Genomic DNA, 20982 nt, shown 5'->3' on the forward strand with positions numbered 1-20982 from the left:
GTTGGCAAGGAATGTCTTACAGGTCAATGTCTACGGATGAATTGTTCTGGTGCTGCATGGTTTTTCCAGTTATTCACACGGTGGGGACATTTTTGTACCTATTTGTACTGCATTTTACATGTAAATATTCTTACACCTCAGCAGGGTGAGCTAATCGGCAACAGAAAGTATTTTGCTAAGGATAACTGACAAAGTATGAGATTTTTGAGGTAGCACGCTGGAGGTATCTCCTTTTGAATGTTTGCTTGGCTGTCATCCTAGGTTATTCTAGATCTAGAAGGTTTTCCTATCCTGTCTTTATCACATCAGTCAAAGGCTTGGGTATGATCTTTTTGTCTCCCCAGTGACCCTGTCTCTCTGGTGAGATCTGAACTCTTGTCTTCAGTAGGTCAGCTCTCGCCTTCTCCAGACACCATTCTCACTGCCTTTCACTCTGGCGTTGCTGGTTGAAGCAAAGTCTTTTTATCTCTGTCCATCTTGAGACTCCAGGACTTTGAATAAAGGCTGGTTTGTGTGGAATATTGATTTGTTTCAGGCTGACAATCTTTGTAATGAGTCTTGAATGTTTGTTTGCCACTAAGTAGCTAATCTGGAGATGGTGGATGTTTATGCTTACCAAGGTGGTGGAGTGGTAGCTTGCATCCCTGGAAGACCCAAGGATTTTGCAGTTGAAGGGAACAGAGTGCTTGCATTGCTTCCTTAGCAGAGTGTGTAGTATATGCCCTATAGGTGTGTATTCTCTAGTCTTAACTATATGTCACCCAGCATGTGAACATAAATACCAAAAGATATGTGACCTTTTCATTATGCAGAGGACATAAAAACAGGAATTCCCCCAAATTAACTGATAAAGAATAACTGTGCTGTATATGGAAAATGCTCTCCTCTCTTTCAGTTGCCTATAACTAATGTCTTGGGATCTCATCAGTTTTATGCTGACAAGCAGAGATGGAGAAGAGATCATCCATTCAGAAGAATGTGCATGTAAATGAGATCAATAGCAGTGTAAAATCCTCTCAGCTAATGATTGCTGATGAGCATCAGTGTGATCTAGGCCTTGAAGAAATGTATATAGTATAGGTAAACGCATACTCACTGTAAAGACAGCTTACGAAACAATTGGTGTAAATACGTTAAAGTCTGGTTTTCCTCACTTTGTGGAGTACTGCAAGCTCAGGTTTACTAAGTCACTGAAAGTCTTCTCATTGCTCAGGTTAAGGTTTTATTGTTTTCTTCATAGCAAAGCAGAAGAGGAAAATGGAAAATCAAGATTATCATGGATTTTCAAGTCTCAGTTAGCTAAGATGAGAAGGAAAACTTGAGTAAGACTAGTCTAATATTAAAGAATTTTCCTATTAGGAATGGGTTACAGGGAAGGGATTTGTCTATGCTGTTTTGTGTACACAGATTATTGGCAGTCGCTGCAAGTGCATGTTTGAGATGGGTAGACTAGCTGTCCCTCTAGAAGTTTATACGTGTTCAACCTTTATTGTTTGTTTTGTAATCTTCATTTCTTAACAGCTGATCTTTGTCTTCCTTTTTTATCACACTGGTGATCTTATTATTGTGTGTGATTAAACGGATGATTTTGTCTTGGCAAAACCAGGCACATTTCGATGCAAGTTGGGTTTTTTAGATTTATATCTGTGTAAATAGCGTTACTTCTGTGAACCCATTTCAGTATGAACTAGCATAATGTTTGTTCACAACAAAAACCAGAGCTGGGCAGTTTACTTCATTTTTGTTGGTGGTATGTGATGCAGAAAACAACTGAAAAGAAGAAAAAGCGTCAAATCAAATTTTCCTTATGTAAACTCTGTTCCAACATGACGTTATTGCAGTAGTCAATGCTGGGCAGTGCTGGGATTTTGCACAGCTCTGAACATGTTTGGGTGATAGGGGAGGTCCAACTGTCACAATCATCGAGTTTCCACAGCCTGCGTGAGTGTCTTGACAGCTAACTGTGTTCTGTTGCAAGACACTGTCTTAGACTATGTATTGGTAGTATTTCTGTACTCTGCCTATGAGGTGTGGGGAAAAAATAAGGTGCCAGTCCAATGTGAGTCAAATTTTTTGGAGGTGTGGAAGGAAGTCAGTGAAGGAACATAAAAGATGAAGATTGGGGAATGGAATGTTTGGCGTTGGTTTTAATTAGAATCATCCTGTTCATCACTCATATCGTGAGACAAAAGGAAAAATACCCATTACTATAGGACACTCAAGGAGGAAATATTTGTATTACAGTTAGTGAGCAATTCTAATTGACCTGCCAAATATAATTGAATTGAAATACAGACCTTATTCCAACAGTATTTCCCTTATTGTGGTGTATGAGAGATATGCAACTGGCATTGTATTTATCCCTAATTTGTCTGCAATCTAATGACTTTTGTCTAAAATTACTACTACTATTAATTTAGTATTAACTTAGCATTTATCTCTGTCAGCCAAAAAATGAATAAAGCCCAATCAGTAAACCTTTCTCTCATGAACACAAGCCTTCTTGTGCTTCTCCCCTTAAAATCATAAAAAGATGGCACTTGTATTGTGGCCTGGAAGAGCAACTGCTGTAAACCAGAGGAGGCTGATCAATAGCTTTGAGAACTCAGGAGCTGAAGGGTCTTCTGGGTTTTGGGGGGCTTTGTTTGTGGTTTTTTTTTCCAAGGAGGAGCCACCCATTGAACTTCTCTGTCTTCTCGTAGGTAGGTGTGGTGCTGTGACATGGTGAGAGGTACGTGCTACCCGTGACTGCAGCTGGTCATGTAGAGTGGCTTGTGTTCTAACCCCCTTCCAGCCCTGCAAACCAACTGAAGTGACTGATGCTGTTACTTCACACGTTACTGTAAGTTAGATTAAAATCTGCTGCTCCTGGACTTCTTTAATTAGCTGGCAGTGTCTTTAAAATACTTTGTAGAGCATTTGGACTGTGGTGTGAAACATGCATCATCTTTAAAGCTTAAACCTTCCTAAATGATGCAAAGTGATCTTAGATCCTTCCACGTGTCAAGGAGAAAAGTTTGAGGTTTGAATTCAGATCATTCTACACTTTAAAACCTAGTAAATATCGGGATAAGTGGGTGCAAGTAACCCTTTCACCCCCCAATTGATACAAAAGACATTTCTCACTTTACATAAATGTCCCTATGTAGACTGTAGCTTCCTCTGAACACTTTTTTTGGCTCCTGACTAAAATGCATGCAAAGAGATGTTCCAGGGTAAGTATTTGAATTACTATCAAGCTGCCAGATGTCTTAACTAAAAATAGTGGTAGAGCAAAGAAAACTCTTAATTGATTGCTTTCCTTTTCTAAAATACACAGTAAGGCAGTTTTGACATTATTCCATTCAGGTCATCAAATTCATATAAGCTATTGTACTACAATGTAAGACATAAATTTTAGAAGAATGAAAAGTACAGGAAGTTTGAATGATGTGTGAACATAAATTTACTCATCTTTTATATAATATAATACCTTCCTGCGGTGCTGACGTTTTCAGTACATTAATTGTTCATAATGAATACTCTTGCATAAAACATTTCAAAGGTAATTTTCTGAGGCCAAAGAATGACTAAAAAGTTATTCACTAAAGAGCAGTCAATAATCTGTATCCAAAAGGAGACTTAAGGGGTGTGAAGTAACTGATGTTAACAGGCAAGAAGTTTGCTTATACGAAAGAACCTGCCCTTTTACAGGTTTGATGCCCTAAAACAGAAGCCACAGAAGTGGTGTTGGCTGGTGCAGAGACAAAATAATTTTCTAGTCATGTGCCATTGAAGGAAGGGAAAAAACCCACTTCTGGGCAAAATATCCTTACCTCTTGTAGCTGAAGTCCAAGAGGTAGTCATCTCTGCAGCAGGTAATAGGCGATCACTTTTGTGCTGTGTACTTCAGGTTGGATAATACTAGTCAGCGAAGATAAGGTATGTTTAAAGAATATACTTAAAAATAAGGAAAATAAATCAGTTAATCTATCAGACTGCTTCCAGGCAGTAGATTTTAAACAACTTGTCAAATATTTCTTGGCTGTTACAGCCTCGCATAAGAGCTTTTCCTGGTTCATAAAGAAAATTAATGTGAAATCAATAATGGTATTTAAAAATTCACCAAACATTTCCCATCCAGAGAAAGTCTCACTTTCAGAGTGCCACTAATGCAACAGGCAGAGTGGGGAGAAACACACAGACTTGACCTCAATGGTAAACAAAAGAGAGTGCAGATGGAAAATGCAGTGAAGAAAGATGCTTTCAGAAGCAACCAGGAGGAAGTTCTCCCTACTCCCTGACAAGAGCAAACCTCTAAACCGAGCCACTGTGGGCATCAGCTTGCACAAGGCCTTTGCTTGAAGTCTAGATGCTACACTAACTTCCAGCTGAAGGATGCAAACTGGTGTGAAAAGCAACAAAAAATTCACATAATGGTAAAAACACAAACAGAAACACAGTAAAATAAGTTTCCTGTAGTATCTTACAACCATATGATCTGCCAGAGTTCAGAAAATGAAGAGGAAACGTTTGCTACTACAGGTTGGTTCATTCTGCTATCCCAGAAAACCTGGGATAACTGTGGAAATGGGAAGAAACAAGCCATATAATTAATTTGTTTGTTAGTTTATATGTTTAATAGAAGCACAAAGAGGAGTAATTGTGCTCTTGCAGCTGTATGCATTTAGGCTACTTCTCTGCTGGGGAAGATGCGTTGTAGTTACAAGTTGTACAAGTTAATATGACTATAATTATCTGCAGTTGCCACATTTGATCTGTGAAAATAAATAGGATTTGTTAGTATCCCTTCTCCTCCCCCTTCGGCCCCAAAGCAGCGCAGAACGGTTTTCCAACCTCCTGCACGGGATTGTTCGGGAAGAGCAGACGGCAGCAGCAGCAGATCCAGCCTGTGGAGCCTGGCTGTGGTGGGCTGTCCTGGAAGGCCGATTGCCTGAGCCACCGTGCTCAAGAGCCAGGTTCAGGGTGTGCTCGGTCTTGTCAGCTCCAGACGCCCATGCCCACGCTCTCCTGGTGGCATTCAGGCAGATTTTAAGTGATGCTACTTTGTTACTCATGGTGGTTTCTGGTTTTGGGGGTTCATGTGTCTCTCACTTCCCCAAGCTTTTTCTCTGAACTTCAGTTAGAAATTATTTTTTCTTTTTAGATTCAGATTCACATGGAAGCACTTGACTCCAGAAGCTGCAGCTTCAACCAGCAGATAGGAGATTTGTGATAAAATTGGCAGAATTGTACTGCTCTAAGCACTTTCAGAGACATATGCTGCTTTTCCTACTCCTGGAAGTAGTCCCACAGATGTCTCATGATTATTCACTTGAGTCATGGTTGCAGAATTGAATTTTTGGTGTTTTGGATTCCCAGATTCCTACAAGGCGTATTTATGGTGTTTTAAAGTGCAAATTCTAATAGAAGACCTGCCTGTTTTAAAACATAGAGGATATGTTTTACCAAAACCCAGTGTTTTGAACTTAAACTGCCTCTTGACTTACAACAATAATTAGCCACAGTGAGACCTCTCCAAGGACAAAGAGGCAAAAAATATAGAAATAAACTGGACGTAGCACGAGTGCTCGTCGAAGTTTTGTGTTTCCCTTCCTCTTGTGGTTCTGGCACTGGTATGATTGAGGCATTAGTCGCTAGGTGGCGCTCTCCTACATGGTCTTCTGCGTTCCTGTCCCCAGCCGTGGTGGCCTGGGCTGGGAGTTTCCAGCTGGAGTTTATTTTGGAAGAAAAATATGGGAGTTAGAGCGCTAGACAGCAACGTCCCTCACCCCTTTGGACTGGAGGGGTTGTTCAGAGCAAGCTTACTCTAGGGAGACCGGGTCTTGTTTTTCTGGCAGAGATTCCTGTAAATGGGAGATTGTCGGTGTGCCATTTATGACCATCTCTACTCCCAAGTTAATGTACTGTGTAAGGAACGTAGTAGTGCTTTAAGCCTGTACTTACAAGCAGTTTAACTCTGTGCTGCAAGGCTTTGATACCTAATGTATCAACAGAATAATAACCTTTTTTCCCAGGTGTGCTTTTACTGTTAAATAACTGAATTATTATATTAATTTGTATATGTGGTACCATGAACAGATGTTAGGCAACCTGAGAAAACTTAAGAGGTTTTTTGGGTTTTTAATTTGCTTTGTCTTTTTAAAATTGCACTTCAGATTCATTCAATCAGTGTGGGTTTTTTTAATAGAAAAGGAAAACAAATTCTGTCTGCAACAGTCCTTTACAGAGTTGAGAATCCTAGATACATCCTGATAAGAGAGATTTAAAGATTCATTGAATACTAGAGACGATCTGAAAATGCTAAACATTTCTCGGTGCTTTCTCTAAATTTTCCATGAAGCTTCTGGAACATTTGAATTAACTGACCCGAAGTCAGTTCAGTTTTAAGGCAAGGAAAGTTGTTTTTTTTTTCCTCATGTGTAGTATTTTTGCGAAAAGTGAGGGCAGGATCAGGCAGATGAAAGGGAAAAAAAGCATGAAGGAATTGCGACATCAAAATCCTTTAAAACTATGTTATTGGTTTGAAAAATGAAAACATTAATTGTGTAGCTTCTGCATCTAAATTTCAGGAGTTCTAAAAATGCCAGTTTAGTTTTTAAAAATGCTGCATTTATTCAAAGAGGGCTGAGAATGAAAAATATTGATAAGCTCTGCTAAGCGTTTTCATATGGAATCTATTTTCAGCCACATACCAGAAAAAGTCTTTGTTATTTTTTTGAATGAGACGCTAATCTTGGAATGACTTTTCATTTATCAGAGCCTTTTAAGTCTGCTATTGTGTTTCCAGTCAGATCCTTTCCACTCACTTCTTTTTTCCTGTGTCAGCCTCTTGCAAACTTACCACAGGGCAAAGTTCACAGTGATTTTCCACAGGCACAAGGATTTCCCCTCTCAGGGGTGCACTTGGGCTTTGTGCAGTGGAAGCTGAGCGCAAATTAATGCCAGCTCTAATCGTTTGTGATAAAATTTCCTGTGGTATTTATATTTAATAGCAAAACCTACAATTTGCAATTTAACTTGTTGGCAATTCAAAGGCCTTTGTTTCTTATGCTGTTTAGTCAGAATGGTTTTTCGCATCACCAGCATTGGCATTTGTCTGAGTGTTGGTGTTTTTATTAAACGTTGTGTTGGTGTTTTTACTAAGCTTCCCGTTTCAACAATAATTTAATAATGTTAAAAAACAGATTTCTAGAAAAAAAATAAAGTTCTGGTATCTGCAGTTAAGAAGTTGGAAAACATGAGTTTGGTGTGCCAAAAAAACCCCAAAGAAAAATAATTGAGTCCTCTTAAAATTTCTTGATATTTCTGGGTTTGAGGATTAACAATATTGTAGCATTTAGATTCTCTGAAATATATGTATTTTAACTTGTTCCAGGGTGTTCCATCTATTTTATAGGCAAGAAACAGCTGAAGTTCTCTGAAAGGATTAAAAAAAGCACAAAACCTGTTTGGTCTCCACTGATTCAGTGTTACAGATTTTATAGCTCTTGGTAGCAACAAGGATTTGTGTTCATATCCTTGATCGAAATTTCCACCTCCCCATCTTCCTGCAGCGAGGATGCGCTAGTTGCCAGCCTGGCTGCCACCTCCCAGCCCCCTGCAGCTGGGGGCAGCTTTTAATCAGTCTTGGAAACTGCTTTGTGATCCCTTCAGATGAGAGGCTGGTGTTCAGACTGTAGTTCTTCCATCAAACACATTTTTGGCTTTTCCACTGGACATTCATTGCCTTCAGCTGGAGCTGGGGAGACCAACAGTTGTTTGCCTGTCTCAAATAACTAGCTATAACAGAAGGGAGCTGAGGATGCCTGGATCAAAAAAGAGATAAGGTTATTCTGGTTAACCATACCATGGGCTCAAATTGCTTGTTTTACCAGGTACCAGTGTAAAAATGTAATGAGTTGGGTTGTTTAAGTAGCCTACACTACCTACTACAGGCCAACAAACACCTGCATCACAAAATTAAAGTGTAGGCAAGTAATCTGGGGATTTTGTGCAAGTTTTGTTTTGAAAGAGCCATCCTCATCAGCGTCAGGTCTCTGGAAACCCATCACCAAGGTACCAGTGCAATCAGCCGGGGCTCAAGAGGCTGCTGCTGGCACGGGCTGGCGCTCATCCAGCCCAGCACCTCATTTTGCTTTTCCTTCTGACATTGGGATGTGTCTTCCAGCCGAATCCCTTCCCGTCTCTCATGCTCGGATCTCCTCCGGTTGCTGTGTCTTGTTAGAGGTGAGGTGCTGGGCAGGGTGAGGCTGCGAGCTCTGGCTCGCTCGGGTTTGCAAAGCATGTAGCATGGTGGGACTGGTCTTGACTGGGATCTCTGGGCGCTACTGCACCACCAGTAATTGTTACTATTAATAACGAAAACAACTAGTTGTAATAAGAGTGTGGGAAGGGGAATAGCCTGGCATTATTAATGTCAAGTTTAAAGAGTAAAAGCTGCCTTTGTGTTATTACCTGTCGTCCTCTGGAGAGCTGTAAGCATCTCCCTGAATAGGGATCCGGTTCCTGCCCTTGCCCTGTATAACCTCATTGGTTTCAAAACAAGATTTAATGTCATTAGAGCAAGCTGGCATGAAGTCAAGGGATTTTGTCCAAGGAATTCAAGTTGTCTTATTTTTGTAAGCACACGACATCAGAAGGATCATCGAGAAACTTACCCATACCAGCCTTTTTTCCCAGCTGTCTCAGGTCCTGCTTGTATTGCCAGTCCTTTGCCTATGCAGCTTTCCATTCTGCTAAGCAGCAAACATCCTTCGAACATCTTAGCATCCTTCAGGATCTTTTATACTCCTCTTACTCTCTCTCATCCAGATGCAAGGGATACTTGTGTGGCCTGATTGTTGTCTGGGAACTTGGTCGGCTCTCCTCATGTTCTCAAGATTGGTTATAGATTAATAATCCCCTCTGTTGCTGTGGGATAATTATCCTAACTCATTAATGGACCAGTGTGTATGACTAGCATTTAGTTTTATGCATTCCTGTTCCTTTTCTGCAACATATTTCTTTCCTGTTGTTTCGTATGAGAGTAACTACTTCCATGATGGATTGTGTCTGGAAATCCTGCACTAGTGATTTAGGCTATCCTACTTTTGTTGTCTTTCCTTGCGCTTTAGAAATCCCTTTGTGGTTTGAAATTTCTGCGTTTCAAGAAAAGAAAGAAATTTCCCTCCAATATGCAGCTGCTTAGATTTCTTTAGAGTACTGGTCAGTGCTTTGTTTCCTGGTAGGTACAACTCCTCCATAAATATCACTCTAAAATCCTTGAGGGTACCCCCTCAAAGAACGTGGGGTCAATATGGCTTGCAAATTGTTTTAACTGATTTGTTTATTGGGTAGCCTGTGTGTAGTACATCCTCCTCGAAAAAATGCAATCAGTTGCTTTGCACCGTTCCTCATAAGCTACAGTTAGAACCTTCTTTTGTTTTTCCAGAGAAGGGTCTGAACCCTGACCCCACCCATGGCTTCAAAAGTCTTCCCTGATAGACGGAGATGAAGCTGGAGGTTTCAAAATGTCCTGGGAGGGATGTGACCTGGAAGTGAACAAGGACTTGATGGGGTGGGCTTGTTGTATGGGGCTAGAGATGGGAAAGAGTGTGGCTGCTCTGGAGCCCCTGTAATTGCAAAACGTAACTGAAAGCTGAAGAGAAGCCAGGAGGCTGAGCTGGGCAGTGTATAATTTCCCAGCATCATTGCCAGAAACATGCTTTGATGGGGAAAGGAGGTTGTATCTTTGGAAATTGATGCCCACATAGGTCTTGGATCTAAAAGAGAATGAGTTGGAGATTTCCACGATGGTATTTTGATTCCAAGAGAGACAGCGGCCATGAAAAGCAGTAAAGACACAAGACTGGCTGTGATTCTCAAGGAAACTGTTTCAACAGAAGAAAGTATGGAAAGTCAAATTAGAGGATGTGGTATAAGAAAGGATTAATTCAGGTCACATAGCAGATAAGGGTGTTCCCAAAGTACAAGATACTCCTTTAGGAATGTCCCCACATGAAAAGGAAGTGTCAGATGCCTTAACCAAACTAAAACAGTTCTTACGACATGACATGTCTGTGGGCATTTGAAATATTGAAATATTCAAATGAAATGTTTATTTCTGAATATGAAAGACAGAGGAGTGCTAACAGCTGACTTTGTGTCATAGATCAGCTGTCAGAATGATCAGATAATACTTAATGACATCCAAAATAGAGCTCCTCCAGATCAATCTGCCACAGCCCCTGTGAAAATAACAAATTTGGAGTAATTAAGTATTTGAGAGGTACATGGTGACAAAATGCAAAATAAAAGAAAACTCTTGGAGATTAACTAGTACAGAACAGTTATTTTGCCTTTTTTCTAATCATTTCCCTTCCACTCCTGCTTCTTCCTTTCATTTTTTTCCTTGTATGTATGCCAAGAACTATGTTTCCCGTGAGCCAATTTGGACAGGTTGAGCAGATACCTAAGGGAGCAGCCTTTGGTAAATCAAGTAGGATCGTACAGGTGGAACTAGAAATTAGTGGCGCAGGCTGAACATCCCTTTGTAACCGCAAAGCTTTAGTTACTCAGTCCTGCAGATGCAGCATGGTGACAGGGGGGTGATGTACAGCTTATGTAAGGGGATGTGCCAGAAATGGCGAAACACAGATCAAGTCTTGTGAAAGAAAATTGGACCAACTGGAATCTTGTCTAATGTTGTTAATTATCTTAAAACTCAACCTCTTATTTCTAGAAAGGAGTGCTTGAGGGAATGGAGGCACTTGGATACAAAACCATCTTCCAAACCATTTGGAATTCACTCTGATAAGAGTGATTTTCGACTAAGCTTTATTTCCAGCTAAATTTTAAAGCGAGGTGCCAGGTAATACAAACTGTGTGAACTGAAAAGAAAAAGGAAAATCATACTGGTTTCTGATAGCTGTATATTGTCCACACCAGTCAGTCCAGTTAGTATAATATCTGAGCGTCTCAGTCTTTAATGTGTGTAGCTTCAAAACCTCTATACAACTGACGTTGGTTTTAAAGGTCAAAATGTACTTCTTAAAAACCACTCAGAAAGTGAAAACCCATTCCTAAGAAGAATTTGCCTGCATATAACAGGTGAAAACATGCTGCAATATGCTGGTTTTTTTCTGGTTTGTGCTGTTTTTTTTCTGGTTCTTTTTTTTTTATATATATAAAATATATCTTTCCCAGGGATACAACCAGCACAAAACCAAATACAAAATTCACATAATAAGCTGATAAAAAGCAGAACACGTTCCATGACCCTTCAATCTGCCTGTTCTTATATTTTTCACCCACTTACACTGTTCTTAATACATTTTTTTGCCGAAGGAAAAATGCAGAATTTATAATGTACCAAGAGAGCAAAAAAATCTCAATCCTTGCCACGCTTAAGGTGAAAGTTTCCAGTAAAAGGATCATCTCCCAACACATCCTCATCTGTGTTTATTTTAGTCTAATCCACTCAGATTTTATATATTTTTAGATTATCTTCATCATCGTAGTATTTGAGCATTACCTCCTACAGCCCCACGTATGGAAAGAAATGCTCTTGTGTATGGCTGATGGATATTCAGGAGCAAATGGGAGTCCAGGAGGAATAAGCCTGAATGGCTAATGACATCTTTAGCACTTGCAAGCATTTTCTTAAGATGCTTTGAGTTTTGATCTTGCATCAGTAAGGTCCACACCTTGTGTTGGAATGCTGCTGAATGATAAATGAGGAGCAGAACGTACACACGTTTTCAGTTCCCCTAAAGTTATAGTGGAAACTTCTAGCTGATCTTACATGCTATCATGGGATGACTGGGGGGAAGGTCAGGGAGGAGGAAGGGTGGATTATGTGATGCAAACCCTATTCACTTATGTATTTAATAAAATAAGCACAAGGAGTATCTGTGCCTTGGCTGCAGAGATGCCGGTGAAGCAGCTACGAGGATGCACAGCAGCGGGGGTGGGACTCTGCTCAGACCCACTCACAGATCAGGCTACCTGGGAAAGCGATGGGCGGTTAGGATAAGGAGGAGAGATGTAAAATACAAATCCGTAGGAACTTCCATCGTTCATGGAAGAATTTTTCAGGCCTTGTGTGTTGTTGGCATGCAAATACCGGAGTGAGTGTATCCCACCCTTTTAATAGGCTGCACAGGTCTGTGAGAGAAGTGGCCCTATCCAGTCATTTGCTTAACAAAACCTGAAAAAAAATGAAGCTGGGCTCTATAATGCCATGCTGACAAGTGCTATAATATTCTTATTCGTCTTCTAATCCTCTTCTTTCAGGTGTCTTAATTTGGTGCTTCCCCTATTAACTTTCTCATTTCTTTCTATGCAGTACATCAGAGGACACCATACCTCTTGTCAAAATATTTCCAGTTCATAAGAGGGCAGAGGGAGCAGAAAGTAGCTACCAGAGGGTTCTGAATCTTTCATCTTCATTTCTAAATCCTGTAATTTCTTTAAAGTACACGCTTTCTTTCTTGCCACCAGAAACAAGAACTTATTTGAATGTCAAACAGGGCCTTAACGAATCCCACAAGATAATCAGAGCAGCAGCTGTCCAAGTTAGTTTCTCTCAATAATGCTGTATGATCTTTACCTAAGTTTTTAAGTGCTAGCTGGAGAGTCTGCCTTTTTTTTTCCTTCTCACACACCCGTTTGAAAACGGGGATGTTAATTTACTGGTTAAGGGCTTTTTAAATGCTTCACCTCAGGCTTAGATTGCGGTGCTGAACGCTGAGCTCCCCAAATGTGCCAGCTGCAATGAAGCACATAACCTTAAGTCAGGCACTCCTGAGTAGCCAATATTGTAATCATGATATTGTTGATATAAATATTTAGAAATGTCTTGAAATGACGTTACTTACCGTTCAGCAAAGGTTGGCGCCTCTAGAATGATTGTTACAAAATTTACTAACTTGGTTCTCCAGTGTTTGTGCCTAAAGTGTTTATTACCTTCCTCTAAGGAAGCACTGAGCACATATAGTGTTTTCCCTGTATTCTACCCCTTAAAAGTCTGTCAAAAGGAGGGCAAGTGACAGTAAATTGAAGTTTTGTTGACTCGCCTTCTAACATCTGTGTGCTCTGTGCATCACTAGCAGATGCTCATGCCTTCCTTCTGGGCGTAAAAGAAGTCTGAGGGTATTCTAAATTTGAATCGCTTTATTCGCACATATATGCCAGTCCCAAATTGAGGATGTGCAGACAACATGCAAGGCAGTTCCTTCATGTTGGAATCCTAGCCCAGTATCTCTGTCTGGTTCCCAAGAGACAGCTCTTAACAGCAGAATTGATTTAACAAGAGGGAAGGCAGACAGCCAATTTTCAGGCTGTTCACATTGCCTCCTCTTCTTCTGAGTCTGCCAAGGTACAAAGTCCTTGCATAACCCGGAGACTAAACAGCAAGATAGCAGGGCTCTCTGAGACGTGAAAACCTGCTTGCCCACTGTAAAGGTAACATTAGAAGATTTTGTAGTTATGCTACACGGTGATGCTTCCCCTAACAATGTGCCTGCTTATCTGTTGACAGAAAGGGTAACTGCAAAGCTGAAGAGCTTCACTTTTGACCAGAATTTCTGCAATTGGGTTCATACCCAAATTATTTGTGACTGCAAGACAAGGATAGGAATCAGCTTTCTCATAGTACAGTGATACTGTTTCTATTTATCTTTAAAAAGTTTTTCAGTGTGTTTAGTGACAGGCTTGTTCTCAACGATTTTCATTCCCAGCCTGATCAGTTACACAAACGGGGACATTTTTACTTTGTGAACCTCATTTTTCTTCCATCAATTACTGTAGCTTCATGCTGACATCTTGTAGGGCATCCCTCAAGAGTGCTGCGTTTCACACATGCTTTTCCCAGAAGAAAAGGGATTTATTTTTTTTTTAGTAGCTCAGAGCTGGCTCTTTCTAGTTCTACTGCCCCTTTTCACTTCGATTGTTTCAGATTTGCAAGTAAGATATTACTAGTAGCATAGGCAAGCTGCAGACACTTCAGCCTGCTCTCAGCACTGCCTGCAGACTGCTGCAGATTGGCACATTTAAAGCCCAGGCAGACAGCAGCTGTGTAATCCAGTGGCATTTTTTCCTAAAATTCTCTGCACAGAAGAGGAGCTTGAAAGGAACGTGAAATGAAGTAACAGTTTGGGGAGAAATCCAATTCCAGCCCCAGAGGCAATACTACGCTCAGCAATAAATCTTCTTGTCTGTATCTACAGGAAGAGTGAGACACCCCCGAGCCGCCGACTCCATCCCTGCAGCTGGGCAGGTGCCTGCAGACCTGCTGCCCCCTCGTCCGTGGCAGGGACCTCTGTGACCGCGCTGCAATTCCCTTTCGGCATATGCTCCAGGTTTTCTTTTCCATGGAAACCAGAACACTGTTGAAGGAGGATGGGAGGGATGCTGTGTACCTTATTTCAACCTGAGATGGCTTTAGGACATGAGCAAAAAACCACCACCAGAGCCAGACACAGCTCTGGGTTTGATTTTTTTTAGCTTGCTAGGTATCCATAGTTTCAGGCAGTCAGACAGTGTCTGATGTGAAAAACAAGCTCAAAAAGTCTGGAAGCGTCTAATTCATACAGAAGAGTACCTACTAAACTGAGGGGAAATAGAGACTTACAACTAGTTGTTGTTGCAAAGTCACAGACAGTTACATGGCTTCAAGGGAGCGATGCCTCCCATCTCGTTCCAGCACAATCTGTCACTCAGCTTTGGGAAAGGCAGAGCGAACAGGAGTCATTCAGTAACAGAAAACATTGGTGTCTGTTGTGCCGGCACATCAGTGTTGGAAGGATGATTTCTGCGTGATTTTGTTCCTGAGATCCCAGTGGGTTTTGGGGGGACTATTCCTTTCCTGTAAGAACAGGCCTGCTTCTAAATTTCCCCTTAAAACAATGGTTTTGATTTAAAAAAAAAAAAAAGCCATTTCTGCCACATGGACAACTCGTAACAACTCTTTCATCAGGAGACGTAAAAAAAATGGCTTGCTTTTAGGGTTGCTTAGCCAGAGTGTGCTGTCCCTCGGTGCGCTGGGCTAACCCAAAAGGTGGAAGGTCGAGCTGCTTCCCTGCCCCCCAGCTTCCCCGTCCCACCTGCTAAAATGTGCTTTTCTGCCTCGACTGAGGCAAGGAGATCATTGTAGGCAGAACGTGGCAGTGACATTTTAGGAGAAGGAGTCCAATATAGGAGACCAGACCAGAGAGGAGACACCGACACCCAAGCTGCAGCTCTCGGGGGTCACGGTGTCCCCGTGCAGTGAGATGTAATTTAACTTTGAGCTTTCTCAAAAGAAAAGGCTGAAGGATTCTTCTCTCCTGCCTCCTTTTTACATCACATGGCTATTCTTCTCTCTACCAGTATCTTTGGGCTTTCGGTTCCTCTACTCAACTATGGTCTGTTCTGCTTCTGGGAAAATTTGGGGAAAGGAACTGCAAATGGAAAATACGTCGCCTTGTTTCTATCCACCTCTTCCCCCACGCACTCTGGTAAAAAAAGATAATGCGCAGATCTTATATCTCCTTTTCTTTAAGCGCAGATTGCTTCCCTTAATGCTTTCTCTAGTGAGTTCAGCTACACTTTCTTCTTGAAGAAGAAATAAACCACTTCACATTCAAAAGCCACAAATCGTTGCTTCCATTTTGTCGAAAAGGCTGGGATCCTTCCAGCTTTAGAAATACACTCAAATCTGCCAAGTTTCGTCAAACATTACCTTCCTTTAACAAGAAATATTCATACTTTTTGGATTAAAGAGAAAAAGGAACAATTCAAATGCCTTCTATAAGAGGGAAGAATCTGCATTTTCTTGGGTGCAGACATGGGGGAGGAGGAACATGGAAAGAAAAGAAAAAATTAAAAAGCTGACAGAAATACCCAGCTGAGGGCCAATCTGAGTTTGTAATTGGTATCAGATCCTGCCAGTCTTCCTTGTGTAGTGCAATCCCTATCGATTTCTGGAGGTTCCTCACAGAGTAAGCTTATGTTTTACATAAATAGGGGTTACCGAATCTTGTCCTTGAGAAGAAGGGGTCAGGAAGCTGATTTCCATTCAACTGCTGTGTTACTGACTAGCAAGCCAGCTTGATTCAGGGTTAATTAACTGATTCTTTAGAGTGGAAGTGTTGTGGAGGAGCATGATCATTACCATTTATATTCATTCTAATATGATGTATTCCAACTCCCCCTCCATCATCTCCACCAGAGAGCAATCTGGTGAAGGAGGATGACAAGTCTTTGCGAAATATCTCGAATTCTGCCAGATACTCATAGTTTAGGTTGTGTAGCAGTGCAAGATCAGACACAGTGTGAAAGGCAGTAATGCACACATTTTTTATTCCAGACTGTTTTCTAAGCTTGCGTGATCCAAACCCCCATCATTACTGGAAAACTCACTCGCTTTTCATGTCCACCTTTGCTACCTATCCCACACCAACGTGTGGGAAAGAACTGTTGATTGGAATTCTAATACTCTGGAGCGATTGGCACGGAGTCTAGATTCTGGGGCTGAATCCTGTCTTGGTGCCGGGAGGCAGAGCAGGGCTACAGCTGTGGTCTCTGAAGGGACCTGGCTACTCTCCCTGTGTAGTCTTTCCCTCTGTCTTGCAGTGCCTGAAGTTGCTAATTTGCCCCCATTTTCCTCTGTTCGTTAATGTATTCTGTCCTTAAAAAATCGGCTTTTTTAAAATAGTAATGTGTATTGTCTATCTGAAAGGTTAATCACAAGGAGGTGCTTGAGGTGGGAAGGCTTTTCCGGAGAGGTTTCACGTGTTATCAGCTAGTCACACTGAATGGCAGCTCCAGTTAGGTCCCTTAGCTTTTGGAAGTGACATTTAGTCTGACATGTGCCAGCCACGCAATCTACCTACCGCTGCAAAGTGAAGATATTAACATAAATGCATATTAAGATACTGTGTGTCAGCTCTTTAACTGAAGTAAAGAGTGGGTGTTCTAGCAGAGGAAAGCAAGTAGCATTGATGTATGTTGGCTTGAGGATCTGGCCCATTTATCACTTCTTTATACCCTTTTCAGGGGAGCTGCAAACTAGAGAAAGGCTTTTCCTAGAAGATGGCAAATAATTGTGTATTTAGGCTGGCTAGTAGTTGTGTTGTGGAATCTTTCTCATAAACTGTTCTGCTGGATAGCTGATTCCTCAGGGAAGAGCTGCTTTTTTACTTCAACCCTCCGTCCTGCGCCTGCCCCTCAGGTACGTCTTCCTTCTCAGCTGTCTCATCTGAGTGGATTTTGAAGAACAGCTCTGGTGACCCAGGATATTTGTGTGTCTGACCAGCCTGTCTTTCAAAGGAGGTGCTGGACCAGCTGCATCCATCCTGTGCCAAGCAGAGCCCCTGGCAACATCCCTGCGCCTCGCTACTGCGCCTGTATGGAAAAGCTACGAAACTTGCTGCAATACTTTCTGAAAAGCTCTGGTGTTACTGCACAAGTGCGAGGCAATGGCAGTGCACATGGAATAACACCGATGCTTCCAGAAAATGTCAAACTTCCTGCCCGAAGGTGACCTGCCTGCCTTGCACCCGCAGCGCGCTGGGGCAGGGGCCACATGCTGAGCACCCTGTGTGCTGTGGGTGCCCCTGCAGCTCCCAAGCGGCATCTGCAGCGCTGCTGATGGTATCATTCTGGTGGTTGTATTTGCTTAAAAAGCTGATTTTGTTTATAGCATAATTTGATTGCCGTTTTCTGGTGCGTGTTTGCCTCTCTAATAAGTATGCTGTGAGCACATCTGCAAGCATTCATATGTTGAGATAAAATTACTGGTGGTGCTCATCTCCCCCTACGCTACTGCTGCTACCTCCAGTAAATGCTTGTGTGCCTGCACGCCCCGTACAGACACAGATGCATGCACGCAGCACCTGATCCTGCTTCTTAATTATTTTTAGCCCAATTCCCTGAGTTGTTCTGCTTCCTGCTGATGAATGGAAAACTGTAGTAGTGCTGTTTCATTTCACCAGCCTCTCAGTGTAGAAATTATGGTAAATCTGAGAACAAGTGAGATTAGATTGGTAGTTACACCTCCTTCTTTAATTAGCCAACCGCAGGATCTGTGGAGGCAAGGGAGGGGAATAAGATTTTACCATGGCGAGCGTGCTGGCGGTTCTTTCTTGTCTGTTCTTTCTTGTCTGTCTGTTCTCACTGAGAGTGAACCCTTTCGTGATGTGTGTTTTATTTACAGCTGCCCTGACTGTGCTACATCAATGGTTTCCCTGACCTTGGTTCAATGATTATGCAACAGAGCGTTGTAAATTATCTTGTCACCAGAATCTCCATTTAGGCAAGCATAATCACTTCCTTGTAAGAACCCAGGCCTGGTGTACAGAAACAAAAAATCTACTGCATAATAATGAGTGCAGTGCACTGTTAGGGATGAAAAAGACCCTCTGCTGTACGGAAAACTGCCGCGTACTGGTGCTTGGAGCCTGAGCGTCATTAATTTGTGCAAAGCGCTTAGCAATTTTTGGCAAAAAGGTGATAAGGTATAAAATATTATTTTTAGCTGCATTGGGAAATGCAGCATTCCCCCTCCTTTATTTAATGCAGCACTGAGTCTCTCTGTGCCTGGCTGCAGTGACACTTGGCAGTGCTGCAGGTGCTACTTGGCGGTGCTTCTGCAGGCTCCATATCGCAGGAGGCGTTCTTTGCCTTACCGGCTCCCTGATCAATGTGACGCGCAGTCAAGTTTTTCTACACCCATGGCAATAAAACATGTAATGCTAGTTCTTGCCGATGCTTCAGAGGGGTGGAGAGGAGCGATTGCATTCCGCTTGCTGCAAGCAAATCATGTGATGGAGTCGGGGAACCAAATGGCCGTGTGTCTGCAGGTGTGTGTGTGCACACATGTGCATGCTGACTCCTTCAAGGGTACGTATCCTCGCTTGGCTTCGCTAGCTGGGCTGCAGGAGATGTGAAAGGGTTTGGCTATGATATTGCTGTTTGTGTCCAGCAAGCCAGAATCAAATTAAGACATAGCATATTTGCTAATGCCAAATCTGTTCCCGTGTTTATTTCACTTCAGCTGAGAATTACACTTTCCCTTCTTGTATCTCAGAATGATGGAAAATGTCCCTCCTGTAAACCAGCCCTTCAGTATGTCTGTAGACCAACTCATCAGCAATTTTCCATTTCTCTCTCCAAAACCTTAAATGTAAAACCTTGGGCAGCTAAATTATTACTGTATAAGAGGGAATCACGCTATCTTGTTCTTACTCCAAAGATTTTACAATTAGTCCTCAAGCACAGTACTTTCTTCTCTCCCTCTCCATAGTAACAGGGGAACTGTTATTTTGGTATATTTGTTAGGAATGTAGTTAGTATTCACTGAATAAATTCAGAAAGCAATATTTCATATAGTATAATTATGAATATGTATTTACTTGAATAAGCTGTTGATTTTGCATGAATTCTGCACACTGTTTCTTAGGCAAATATGCTAATGATTGATGTGTGAAAATTTACTTTATTTTGGGCTTGTCAGACTAACTAACATAGTGATCCAAATCCAGAAAATTATTTCCTTACGCCTAAAGAACCATAACAATTATACAAATATTCCGAGGAAGTTGATTACTAATACATCAAGCCCTTCTCTATGGATATGATGACTTTGCTGCAATATTTTCAAACAAAATTTATTTTGGCATTGGTATTCAATCAAGTCCTCATAGCTATATTAGCTGTACCAGGAAACCAATTTCATTAGGATCCTTTCACGTGGTCTCTGTGACAAACGCTGTGGACAGCACTACAGGCAGCGGTGCCAATGGGCCATGGCTCTCTCAGCGGGCAGTGGGGAGCAGTGGGGGTCATTTACCTGAACTTTATCAGCGGTTTTGATCGTCTCCAGTAGTATCCTGAGTGCTGGGCTGGAGGCGTGAGGACTGAGCAAGAGAATGACAAGATGAATGGAAAATTGGCTGGACCATAGGGCTCAAGGAATAGCATGCAGTAGGTCAAAGTTGAACTGGTGAGTGGTTACTAGTGGTGTTCCTCAGGGGTCACTGCTGGGTCTGATACTATTTAATGTCTTATTAAACCTGGACAATGGCGTAGGACGGACCTCCACCAAGTTCACTGATGACCCAAAATTGAGGGAGCAGTCAATACGCTGAAGGGCAGGGTGCTGAAGAGGGAACTCAACAGGATGCAGAAATGGGTTGACAGAAACTTCATGAGGTTCAACAAAGGCAAGTGGAAGGTCGTGCACCTACTAAGGAATAACACCCTGCAGTGGCACAGGCTGGGGTCCAGCTGGATGGAAAGCAACTTTGAAGGGAAGACCCAGGGGTCCTGGTAGGCAACAAGTTGAACAGGACTCAGCAGTGTGGCCCTATGGCCCAGAAGGCCAGCGGCATGCAGGCTGTAATGGCAGGAGTGCAGCCAGCAGCTCAGTGGGGGTGATTACTCCCACCTACTCAGCACAGACATGGTAAGACCGTGTCTGCAGGGCTGTGGGCAGTTTTAGGCTCCCTACTACAAGGAAGACATGGACATTTTCACTGTGAGGGCGATGAGACACCAGCACAGTCTGCCCAGAGCAGCTGTGGGTGCCCCATCCCTGGCAGTGCTCAGGGCCAGGTTGGATGGGGCTTGGAGCAACCTGCGCTGGTGGCAGGAGTCCCTGCCCATGGCAGGGGGGTTGGAAACTGGATGGTCTTTAAGGTCCCTTCCAACCCAAACTGCTCTATGATTCTATACTGGAGCAAGTTCAGCAACAGCCATGAGGATGCTCAGGGAGCTAGAGCACATGGTGTACAAGGAGAGGTGGAGGAAGCTGGTTGTTCATCCTGGAGAAGAGATGGCTAAGGGGATACCTTACTGCCCTCTGTAACTACCTGATGAGCGGTTATAGAGAAGATGAAGCCAGACTTTTTGTGGGGATGCACAGCAAATGGGCAAGGGGCAGTGAATACTAGCTGCAGCAAGATAAATCCCGATTCGATATAAGGAGAAGAGCTTCACGGTGAAGGTGATCAAGCACTA

The 20982-nt window shown here is 42.3% G+C and overlaps 1 protein-coding gene across 6 annotated transcripts in view; it reads left to right on the forward strand.

The window, feature by feature from the left end:
• LOC308071917 (uncharacterized protein) overlaps positions 1–20982 on the forward strand; it is a 79084-nt gene that overhangs the window by 7042 nt on the left and 51060 nt on the right. The window contains exon 3 of one of the 6 annotated variants that reach the window (XM_080408033.1): positions 345–10093. The exons of the other annotated variants lie outside the window; for them this stretch is intronic. Within the exon in view, the coding sequence (XP_080264159.1) occupies positions 345–450 (106 nt within the window). The 3' untranslated portion in view covers positions 451–10093. Of the gene's footprint in view, positions 1–344; positions 10094–20982 lie in introns of those variants that run through there. 6 annotated transcript variants of the gene reach the window in all.

Source organism: Falco punctatus (genome assembly GCF_963210335.1).
Source record: "Falco punctatus genome assembly, chromosome: 12".
Lineage (NCBI taxonomy): Eukaryota > Metazoa > Chordata > Aves > Falconiformes > Falconidae > Falco > Falco punctatus.